The sequence below is a fragment of the Lycorma delicatula genome, chromosome 1 (assembly GCF_047948215.1).
Source record: "Lycorma delicatula isolate Av1 chromosome 1, ASM4794821v1, whole genome shotgun sequence".
NCBI lineage: Eukaryota > Metazoa > Arthropoda > Insecta > Hemiptera > Fulgoridae > Lycorma > Lycorma delicatula.
Window position 1 is genome coordinate 287,861,619 of NC_134455.1, and position 13,086 is coordinate 287,874,704.

The 13,086-nt window shown below is 30.6% G+C and overlaps 1 protein-coding gene across 8 annotated transcripts in view; it reads right to left on the reverse strand.

Annotated features, from left to right (window-relative positions):
- Positions 1-13,086, reverse strand: part of Oatp30B (Organic anion transporting polypeptide 30B) — a 208,906-nt gene that overhangs the window by 108,269 nt on the left and 87,551 nt on the right. For all 8 annotated transcript variants that reach the window (XM_075379165.1, XM_075379174.1, XM_075379151.1 and 5 more), the window contains one exon: positions 2,747-3,043. In XM_075379165.1, coding sequence (XP_075235280.1) covers positions 2,747-2,988 — 242 coding nt within the window. In that variant the 5' untranslated portion in view covers positions 2,989-3,043. The remainder of the gene's footprint in view (positions 1-2,746; positions 3,044-13,086) is intronic.

The window sequence follows — 13,086 nt, forward strand, 5'->3', positions numbered from 1 at the left end:
TGAAAACATCCCTCTTTAATCATCAGAAGTGAAAATTACAGGGCACCAAATCTGATGAGTGTGGAAGGTATGGAATAGCTTCAAATTTGAACTTCACAAGAGCACTGGTAGTTGCTCACAATATGAGTGGCTGAGCGTTATAGTTTTGCAGAATTATCAGCTCCATGGATTGTTGAACACAGCAGACATCTCCTAAGATGTTTTAACGTCTCTATGTATCGCACAGAATTTAAAGTCGACCAGGCTTCCAGGTAGTTAGTCATATACACGTGTTAAGAATGCCAGAACACTGTCAAGTGAAATTTTTTTGCAGTTATGTTTTGAATCTTTTTTATTGTGATGAACACAAGTTTGTCTCCCATCAACATATAGAAAAAGTCCAGAATTGAAAAGGAAATTGCATTTAAAAAGCAGTTCACAACACAACTTCCCATGTAGTTTGTTCTTTTCTAAGAGTTTGCGTGGTACTTACCATAAACAGATTTTACAGTAGCCTGGTTAGTCATTAATGTGTCCTACTAATCCTATTGATACGCCTATCTGGGTGGAAATGTGTTGTGTGAGTCGCTTGGTATCAATTCATCCACCTTTTTTGGTGCTTCTCATCGGTCACACAGAAACCAGTCAATCACTGCAAGGTTCATCCTCAATATTTGATTTACCAACTTCTGATGCAAAACGTTTTATCATATACCTACTCATGTTACTTCTATCAACAATTTCATTATCATATACGGATTATTGGACAACACCAAAGGTCACACTACTAACATATACTTTTTCTATACATCCTTTTTTTTACTAACATATACTGTTTTACACTATATATATTTTTTCAATAACATGCTTTGATTAAAAATTTAATTAACAGATGTCGTTTTAGATGCATTGAAATAAAACACACTAGTCCATAATAATTGAAACCAAGGAAAAATGAGAAGGCAGGGTCAACATATTTTGGAATGCCTGTAGTACAGGGATGAAACTACAAGATGGCAGTGCTTATCACTTTGGGCAACATTTTGTTCTCTAGCTGCCTTCCAGTGTGCAATACATTTCAACCTCAAATAATGGCCCTCATACATAGCCGTTTTAAGGGTGAGAGCTGAAGTAGGTAACATAGCAAATAAAAATATAATTTAACGTGAATAACTCAAACCGTTCTCATTTCTCACTCCAAAGTTTGTCGTATATAACGACTGTTATATGTTAGGGAACATCTAAAAAAAGCACCTATAAAACATCAACACATAAAAATATGTATGAAAGGTGGTCACACTGGGAGGCTAAAAGACTTATAATTAAACTTTATAATTTTCTTTCTTTTTTTTTGTAAAAAAGAATTATTTTAACTTCTAAGACAAAATTATTTTACACATTTTTGTTGGTCAATTATATTTCAGTTACAACTGAGGTAAGAACTACACATTTTTTTTCTACTTTATTATCTACTTCATTATCTTTTTTTTTTGTATTTCTTCATAGGTTATATATTTGACAATTTCAATGCAACACCAGTATGACAAACAACACTATTTGACAATCATTAAATTGAATAATTTGTTAACATAATTAAGAATAAGTTGTTATTTTAAATTAGTAATGATTAAAGGTCCACATATACAAAATGATTAAAAGTTTAAATACTATAGGTAAGATTACAATAAACTGGTTTTTAAAAAATAAGTAGTAATTATAGTTATAACAACAGCATAACAAAGTTAAAAAGATAATTTACAGATTTTAGCATATAGTATGAAAAAAGTATTTCATTGTTGCAGCATTTAAAAATGTTTTTTTAAAAATAAACATAATCTCGATAAATAAAGACAGACAATTATTATAACTAAGTTATGATAAAAATGGTAATCAGTTTAAATATTGTTTCAGTAAACTAAAGCTGTTAACTGATTAATAAACTCAGGACAGTAATTAAAAAAGTGATAATTAGCATTTATCAGATTTAATCAACTCATAACTTTTTTACTTTTAAAATATACTTAAAATGGTAAAATACTACTACTATTATTATTATTAATTTAAATAATATAAAACATGAGGCCTGGGAAAAATGGTGAAGTAAATTTCTTTACTACCCGATGGTTTTTCATCACCTTAAACATTTAAGGAAATAACATCCCGAGATCGGCAGGTATGACATAAGGACAAAATAGCTTAAGCTACTGTTAGTGAACTAGTTTCCATAGATGATGTATGTTAAAAATGGTGCATGGTGTTAGACAGTGTTATTTTTGATATTGGTCAATATCACTTGCACTTAAAAAGAAAGTAATACACATATGAGTATATAAGCATTTGAAAGAAGACAATCACAGCCGGTCTGAAGAACCTACTAAAGAATAAAATAAGCAATATTGGTTCTAAAATTAGCATATCAGCAAAATTTAATTATCTTAAACTTTACTCTTCCCCCTTAAACTTCAGTTATCTCTTAGTTTGGTTTTATTTGTTAAAACTTCTTGTCACTAAAATTTGTTATTTTTATAAATAAAATACTTACTGCTTCCCATTAATAATTATACAGATTATAAATGGTTTCTGCATATGACTATTTTAACATAAAATCCCTAAGTAAATGAAATATCTGTAAAAATTGAAATGATAAAACTATATACTTCTAACAATTCAGCTGAAAATCTTGTGTAAGCATTAGAAATATGCAAAATAATAAAGCTAAAGAAAATCAAAAATGAATGCTTCAACATGTTCTTAAAATATAACATACTTGTCCATTAGTCCAGATGATGGATTACGGCTGTGACATCTGATAACAGTATCAAATGGAGGAGTCGGGTCGCTAGGGCCTGCAGCCTCATTGTCAGTATCTGTACCCTCAGCTTCAGAGTACAAACCGGTCATAGTATACATGGATTCCTGTCTTCGATGTCCATGGGTAGGTGCCCCGTTGGTGGAACCTCCTCCGCCTCCTCCTCCTCGCCCTTCACTACCACCATTACCAGCAGCCATTCTGGCTCTTTTAGTACAACACTAGCAACTGCAAGGCTGAATCATTTTTCTTTTCCTGCAACATATCACAAAGTAAAAATAATTTTAGTTTTTAGGTACTCACTTTTTTCTTTTTAGGTTTCTTAGTTACAATATTACAATTATTATAAAATATTAAAATTATTATCAAAATTGGTATTTATAAATAAAATTATTTTTTTGTTGAGAAAGATATAAGTACACTTTAAGCTTTGGATATAAACTATTGCTCCCAAATGGTTTCCTGTATTTACATAATTAGTTTTAAGTTATATTCACATTAACAAAACACATTTAATTCAAGAATTTGAACACATACTTACATGAACTCATAGTAAGTATTTAATAATTATTAATGATAATACTCCTAGTATTTTAATGATGATTAAATAATTTTAATCATCATTAAAATTATTTAATTATTCGAACATGCCTTATTTATACCATATTCTATTTATTACAAAGACATGTACCAATTTTATTGGATTTTCAATAAATATATTTCAGTTTTATTTTGGAATGAATAAATGGATTCGACCAGTATTATTTAAAAATTAAGGGGAAGTCCTAAAGATATAACCTTTTTGTTATACCTCCTTATTTGTGGACAAAAATGTACATGTTTTCTGTACTAGTAAGGGGATTAATACTACATATTTTTAAATGGCTCAACAACTTTTGAGTTTGATAACTTGTAATATCATTCATATTTTTCAGCACAAGTTTAATTACTACTTGCATAAAAATTTACAGGACGCTGCCAAAATCTGACTAGAAAACTGTAATTTTATCTGTACCTAATTTTTATCTGTTCTAGTACATTACAATCAACATAGATAGTGTAAATTATTGCTTGTTCAACCCTTGAATAAAAAAGAAACAGCTTCATGTCCTAATGCAGCACATCTTAATTTGGCAAGTAATGAATAGACTGTGATGATATGATTAATAAGAGTTCACTTGGATTTTATTTTGAGGGTAATGTGCTTTCTCCCAAAGAACTGTACTTCTACATCCAAACATAATTAAATTTTATTCTAAGCAATTTTCCTGTCACTTTTGGCTAGTGAAGAACATCAATGATCCTTATCATTGACTTCACAAGTCGCTTCTAATTATTTTGGTATAATTTCTTAAAAAGATAAATTTTTACATCAGTTTTGCTCTGAAGCTGTTTACACTAAAATCTGCAGAGCTAACCTATATTATTCACCTTGATAAATCTTTTTTTTTGGTTGATCTTACAGAAGAATATTATACCACTGAAAAAATATACTTCTTTTAGAAAAAACTGCACGTTTCAAGATAGTTTGAAAGAACTTTTGTGACTCAAGCCTTTCTTTGATCTGACTTCTCACATGTGCACAAAAAAGTCAGAATACTGTATGCATGTAAGCGGTGTTGTTGTATTCTGAACTTGTAAAATATCCCCATGAGACTCAGATGTTAGATACTTATTTGTTCTTGGGATCTGAAACTTACTTCATCAGGGGAAACTTTATATCTATTACTTCCCCTTTTATTTTCAAAAAGTTTTTGAAAGAATACATCCTTGGATCAGGTTGGATCACAATTCTGTGATTTTTTTTTGTTTATTCAAAATGAAATGTTCTCATGTTTTCATTCTTATTCTCCTTTTCTCCTCCCTATTAAGTAAACATTTAAGGGGCTATACTCCCAAACAGATCTTCCAATTTTTTTTTATCCCCAATTTCACCACCGAAATAAAATATAGAGGAACTATAATTTTTCACTAGTTTCACTTTTTTAGCAAAAAAAAAATAAATATATTTTTGAGAGGTTAGGGCCTCCAGAAAATGGCAAACCCAATATGGAAAACGGTTCTGAAAATGGACAGATATGTCCAACAAAAAAAATCCAAAAAAAAAAGGTAATTTCAAGCCAAATTAAACCAAAAATGGGCCTTCTTTGGTTTATCTTTTACCATTTTTCAATCAGTGTCTCAACCTTTGGCAAAAAAAATTCTTTTGGGTCTTCCTTCCTGCAACAAAGATATATATTCAGAGTTTTTTTAATTTTTTCATCGGCGATGAGGAACAAGAAAGATCATTTATTTGCTTTTCATGTTAGAATGTTTGATATTAGAATATATCATGTTTTCTCATTTTAAGTGACCTCTTTATATGGTTATTTTCACACATATCTTTACTTCCTGTCATATCCAAAAAAAAACTCTCACGTGAAAGTTACTAAACTTTTTAATAGTTAGTTCTCTGACAAGGAAGCAACCTGATTTGAATAACAGTATAGAATGATTAAATAAACCAATGAAAAAAATAACTCTTGTAATTTTTCTGATTTTTTTTAATCTGTAAATTAAATTAATTTGATTTGAATTTAATTTTCGTTTCACAACATGTAACAAATTTTGAATTTTCATGAATAGGTTATTACTTCTTCATGCCCCATGATTGACACTGTGCATGCCAACTAAAAAAAAATTAACTTTAAAAAAAGAATATTAACTTAAAACAGAAATAGACATTAAATTAAACCAGACTAAAAATACACTTTAAAAAAAAATTAACGATCTGTACCCTAAAATCATTTCAGACAAGAGTGAATCTTCCCACCAGATATCAGGTATAGTTTTTTGTGCACCTCTTATGATAAAAATACACATTTACAATGATCTGTAAAAAAAAATTAAACAATATACTATAATAATAGCACTATTCATTTAGTTTCAAAATATTATATCCCTTTGAACCCGTATACTCAGCCTTTAAACAGAATGCAGACACAACCCGTTCTACTATTATAACCCTACTTATTCAAAACAGAAGAGTTCTAATAAATAATTAATATAGTATGCAGAATGTAGAAGTGGTATTTGAAAAATGCTTTTGTGCAATTTTATCTCTAAGCACTTATAACTAAAGATAGATATAACACACATAAAAATATCATTATCTTTGATGCCAAAAAAGATCATACATGAAACAAACCATTTTCAACAAATACAATATTCAAAGTTCCTAGTTCACAGTATTTTACGATAAGATACTTTTTTGTATTTTTTTTGTAAAAAAATACAAACATATAGCATGTAAATGACAATGCATCCATCATTTTCTAAAATTAAAATTAGCACATGGATCAGTGTACATTATGCGGAGCTTGGAAATCTCTAAATTACGAAATTATTTTTATATATTATAATATACAAAATTACATGAGGTTTTTATATAATTATTTCTCTTCAACATAATACAATATCATAAAAAAATTTCATTTGAAACACCACATAAAGTAATTTATTTTTCCATGACAAAACTAAAATAATTTTTTGTTTTGCTTATTTCTAGAAATTCAAGAATATAGTAATGTGGATTCAACATCTGAAGCTGAACAAAAACTCTAAAAAATTGTAATTAAGCAATAAATAAATTTGGAAAGCATGTTAGTTTTATTATTTATCGACTCACTAATTAGAATACTGCTGAAATAGCCACATTTTTTACTCAATACAGTAATTACAAAATTCAAGATGTCTCTGATTTGGCAAATCAGTTTTCAGGAACACAATTAACAATATGAGAAAGTACGGTTAGAAATTACATTTTTAATTGTTCTTTAAAATATGTACCTTTCCAAGATGGCATCAAATTAAAAATAATTGCCGACATTCTTCCCTGAAATAGTTTTTAAGAAATTTATGAAATTTATTTAGTTTTCTTTTAATTCTATTACATACTTATTACTTTTAATTAAACATACGAAAACCTTGCCAGAATGAAAAGATTCGTTCGCAAGAAAGATGAGAGAACTGCATCTTGATAGAAATAAGAAAAGAAATACAAACAAATGAGAAAGAGACTGCAGTTCAGAGTCAGCTCTGGAATGCTGCAATACATATTACTTTTGTATTTTAAGTCTTCCAATTAATTTTATTGAGTTTTGGTTGAAAATACTTTAAATATCAAAATGTCATCTGGTTATAATAATTTCAATATCCTATAAAAATTTGATAAATTAAGATGATAACCGATTAATGAATTAAGCGATGACAAACAAATTTTAGATAACTTCAAATCAAGTAGGTAGATGAAGCAATTTATCGTTAAAAAATCTTCCGCTTAGATTTTCTGAAAAACTGAAGGAATTTTTCTACAAAATATCCCAAATAGGTTTGTTTGATGTGACTGAGGGCTAAGCTAAAAATAATTGTTACGAATTACATATACATCGAACTAAGAATTTGCTTTTCCTTTTTTGAAATCTGATAAAAATATTTAGTCGGATGCTATTCTGTTCGTAGAATATACCATAGATAATTTTGAAAGATGCGGTTTTAAACAAAAAGCCGCTTAGAAAAAGCTATTATTCCGGAAAGAAACCATTGCGCCTGCACATTAAGATTTATGCAAGCTTGTTACTAGTACGGTTAGTTAACCGATCACTGCTACAGTGCTGCTGCCTACTACCCGACCGGATAACTCGAAGTAACAAAGTTGATTCTTCGTTACATCACATTTCTAAAAGTTATTACGTAACTGTAACAAATTGTACGTTAAACCGAACGAAATTCCATATTTATTCGATTAATAATATAAATAATATCAACGATCAATTTTCGTTCTTACTAATGGTAGCGACGTCATTCATAGAATTCAATTAGTCAATCGTTCAGTCAGATCAAACAAGTTTAAAAACGAGAAAATAAAAAATGACAATGGAAGTTACGTACGTGTGAATTTTATTACATAATTCCTTTTGATACAAATGTTTTGAAATGTTAGTTTAAATAACAAAAACAGGGAGATGTACATAACTATTCGATTGACAAAATTTTAAATGATCTCCAGAACGAAACTACCCTAGAACTAACACTTTACGCATGTCGTGCCTTGATCTCGACCTATAAAGGAATTAAGTTTCACACAAACTTCCGAAAAATGATGTAATATTTCTACCCAGACAGAACTACAAAACACCGAACACCCGTCACAAGTATGTTAGACTTCAATATATATTATTTTTTAAATGCATGTATATCTATAAATATTACTATTAAAGAAGTTTCTGATAACTAAAAGTGGAAGGAACTACGCTAAGAACAAAACCGGATTTATAACGGTCTAAGAAGGTATACTATCATAATAGCTACAAAATATAACTGTACGATCGTGTATCTTGTCGACTCCCCTGTTCCCACACGCATAAATACAACGGTGAAATATTTTCCTCAAGTAAAAGAGAAACTTAGAAATTCTGACATTTCAAGCAAAACATTCGAATTTAGCAATTCAATTAAAAAATATTATGGCAAGGTTGGACAGAATGTCAACAGCTTCAAAACATAATAAAGACGTCGACCTCTTAAAGATCAAACTGCAGAATAATTTAACTTATCGGAAAAATTTATGAAAACATAGAGCGTTTAGAACACGCCCTATGTTTTCATAAATTTCTAATGGCTGTGTCTTTCTCACGCCTCTGATTAGCTGTAGGTAAATTATTTAAGTGAGAGTTTTACAACAAAGCAATTATTTTGTTTTTTACAAGGGCTATTTTAAATCGACATCTATGTTCCATACAAGATCCTTCTCTTATGCGTTCAAATGCATATGACCTCGAAAACTAAGCGATTTTAGAGTACGTACTCGGGTGTAATAAGGGATACATGACGCGTCTACTCGGGCTGAGCGAAGCTGCGATTACGTAACACAGATTGGAGATCAAAGTATCGACAAACACAAAAAATAAAAAAGGTAAAATCATGAAATAAAGCAAAAAATTTACGGGATAATTACAGTTCATTATTAAAAATACAAAAATAAATTTAGTAAAGATATATTTATGTCGGATTATTTATTTTTTACGGTTAATTGTAATAGTAAGGCATCATCCACGAGTCAAAATGCCGTTGAAACAAGGTGACAGTTAAATAGTTATTCCTAAGCTCGATTTTTGTCAAACATAAAATTATCGACAACATGAAATAAAACCTGAAAATAGGTGAAATAAATTTTCTTAACGGTCATCCATACTGACCGACCGGTAACCTATACTATTTTTTTTTTCTTACTGGGAAGGTGAGTTCGGTACGGTAGCGAACGACGGATCGGTGGGGGAAAGTTAGCGGACTAACCTGACATCATAGCCTGTAAGCCAATTTACCAAATAACTACCAGTAAAAGAACTGACCGATACGCTCGGTGTTAGTGGACACACGGTCGGTTAGTAAACTAGTTGCTAAAAAATTTAGTGGCGTAATCGCACTAATGGTGGCGTATCAAAAATTAAGTGGCGTAATCGTTTTAGCAAAACGAATGGTTTTGCTAAAACTATTTTTGCCCAAAACGAATAGTTTTGCTAAAACTAGCAAAACTATTCGTTTTGCTAAAACGGATCAGTCAGTAGTACACCACTGACTTCTCCAAAAGAATTTTTTTTTCTGATTAATGTAAATTCTTTATCCGCTGTTGAAACCGCATACAAATTATCCAGAGTTTTCGAGTATAGCTTTCAAAATAAAAGAGGTACCACTTCGTGCCGCTTAGGACCGGTTCGGTTATTTTTAATAACGTAAGCTAAATTATGACTACCGTATAACTTCCTCATTTTTAACTAGATTTCAAAAACGATCCGCGAAAAGTCATTTTCGGCACGTCATAGAGGAATCGAATTTTCGCTTCTCAGACGATACCTTCTCGGACTTCGATGCTTCTCAGACTTCGCAGTTCGGCACGATCGCATAACAATTAACCTGTAATTGGTGTTATTACAAGTTAAAAGACCTACCTGATATTTTTTTTAAAAGTTGTTTGTCATTACCGTACCTTACCCTACATCACTACCAAAAAAAAAAAATATTAAGTAGAAGCAGTGCAAAAAACACATTGTAACACGGCCGGAAGAACTATATCGATCAAATTTTTTTTTCATTAACCAATGCAGTCTATCTCATGGTTGTGACGCGGTTGAAGTACCCCCAGCACAAGACATATCGATCAGAATAAATTTAACAGAAAATAATTATTTGAGAAAATAATCCGCTTGCAAATCGAAACGACTAACTTTTAAAACGACTGACATCAAACATACTTCGTTATTAAAGTGAAAAATTAACATTCGAAAGAGTTCCCAGAAAATTACAGGCCGAGAAAGATCACCGAAAGATCTCCTTAATTCAATTTAGTACATTTTGATTGGTAGAACCGGATGAAAAGTCGCGCTTTACAGAACGAAAAGCTAGTACAAGCCGCCTACTGACCGCAAGCATTCCCGACTTTGTAGCTTACATAACTGTAAAAACTATTAAGATTTCGCCAAACTTCAGAAACAACTTATAAAATATTACAAGTTGTAAATATAACTTTTTTAGTCCATTATACAGTAATATAAACCTAGCACCTGCATGGTATTTATATACAGGCTAAATAGGTTAAATAATCGATTAATTTTATTTACAGAATATTATATGGATTCATTATTATTCATCTAGGATTTGTTTTATAAATCAAAATTTTCTTCATTACAGAGTTTATAACAAATTTTCTCTTTAATCCTTTAATAAGGAAAATTCAACCCTTAATTTCACTAGGAATGACATCAGAATAATTACCGTTTTATGTATTAGATCAAATTAATTCAATTTTTCATACAATATTATAAAATAAGTTTACGTATACATGTTTGCAATTAAAATTTCATTTTTAAATGAAAATTAGACCTTTTTCTACTTCCTATTCTTAACTAAATAGGTAATAACAAAGTTAATCTTTGGTAAGATCGAACTTGAAAATAAAGTATACCTAGATTTCATTATTAAACGTATACTTATTCTCAAGCACCAGTGACGGCTCTCGAAGCGCTGAATCTTCCCAACTTCTCTGCATATAAACCCTTTCACCACCGCTCTCAAAAGAAACAATCCGCTAAAGAACAGTACTGAAAAAAGTTCGGCGGGTGCGAGTAGAAACATTGCGTATAATGCGCTGTTCAGAAAAGAAACCGTTAAATTAGTTCTTACTACTTACTTTACACTATTGGTCCCATTACGGCTGTGACGCGTGTACAAAGCCTGAAGGACAAAACGAGTCTTACGCTTACTTCAGAGTAATGACACCGGTTGTATACTGTACAACGATATTGTCTCGTGACAAGTCGCCTATAAAACCGTCGTTCGGTTACGAAACCTATTACAAACATCGTAAAACGGCTCTAGAATAAGCATAAAGAATACGGGGATCAAATTTTAATCATTTGTTTAAAAAAAAACTATTTATTCTTTTAATTCTTTTCTAATCGCATGAAACAAAACAAAAAATACATGCTATAAACTCCGTACGAGTAATCTAATGCAAAAAACCCATACGTCCGTCGATATGTGTTAAGGTAGTTTCACATATATTATTTTTCATTCGGACAAACACGCTAACAGCTGAAAGACAAGGATACAGAAAATAATAAATTTAAAGAATCATTCACTGAATAACCGGTTACCTTCTGAATCGAGCATCTAGCGCAAACGATGTGTAATAAAATGTAATGTTCGACTGACGTTAATAAAAGGTTCAAATTATAATTAAACTAATAATAGTATACGTATTTCCGCTTCGAGGCACAAACGCTAATTATAATATCTTATGAGAAAAATTATACAGAATCCTTCACAAAGCCTTTGTAATACGAAAACAAGTGGCAACATTTTCTACCGCTAATACGTCACTATCAGATTAATATCCGAAAATTTTCTTCCGATTCGGGATTATACCGTCTACTAAAAGATCATAAATCCGTTTACAATTTATCAATTGGCCTACGACGGTCAAGGTTACAGACGATCGTATTCGTCAACTCAATGAATTAATCGAATATAATCGATGGAAATTAATTATTAATTTAACGAATGAATTTCGATGAAGGTAAGGGGGGTGTTTTGAGCACCGAAAAAGTTAACAGCACCTTCAATCGACTTGAAACCCGGTTCTTACACGATATCAGGAAAAACTTATTCAAACGGCTGACCGACCGACGATTCTAACCGCTCACATAACTCGATGGGTTACAACCGGCTAGATTCAATAAATCGTTTATAATTCTACTTTACAATTAAATAAACAATAGCGACTAAAACTTTTCACACGTAGAAAGCTAGATACGTTATAATAAAAAATAAATAAATAAAATTAAAATAAAATACTTTTCGATATACCAAACAAATACACTTCAAAATTAATTGTACCATATACACGCTCCAGAAATTATAATTTAAGAAAATACTTTCAATATGTCGTTTGAACTCGATTTTTATTAATCTGAAAACAGAAAGGAAAGTAAAATGTTTCCGGTATAATTCTTTTATACGAAGCTAACCGTAAATACGCTTCAAAACAACCTATAAGGCAAGTAAAAAAACTGGCAAAAATTCCTTTCTCCCTCCTCTTCATTTGCAATAGATCGCTTGCCAAAACGACTCTTAACATAAGATGATCACAATTATCTTAAAATAAAATAATAGAGTCTTCGGTCTGAACAACAAAGATCCAACTGTATTAAGGGTAAAACCGCGTCTCAAAAGTCGCTATAAATAAAAAGACAATGCTATTTAAAGTAATAACGAATATTTTCTATCGCCCCGTTCGTACTTAAGCAAAAGGAATAGAAACGGGTTAACGTTTAGAACAAAATGAATGTAAAAGCGAGTACAGTAGCGGCTTTACTAATCGAAGACTCAACAGAGATTATCATAGTAAGCTAGTATAACATATTAACTGTAATTCAACTTCTGAGTAGTAGGTCTAATCAACGACATACTTTCATTCTAAAATAGGCTTATTGCATTGAAAGCAATTAATTTATAATAGTCGTCAGTATTCTTATGATTTTAACCGAAACGATGCATAATGATCGGCATTCGTAGAGAGTTTAAAAACATTTCTCTTGGAAATAGAAAAATAAGTATCGTAACAAAATTATAACTATAATACAATCCATTGAAGGAACTCAAAGAAAATTAAATCTAATTTCTCTTCTTGCGTCCAGTTTCCAACTTCTACAGAGATTTTGCAAAAAGATTTTATGCTCGGATGTTCTTCCGGAAGCCAGCCT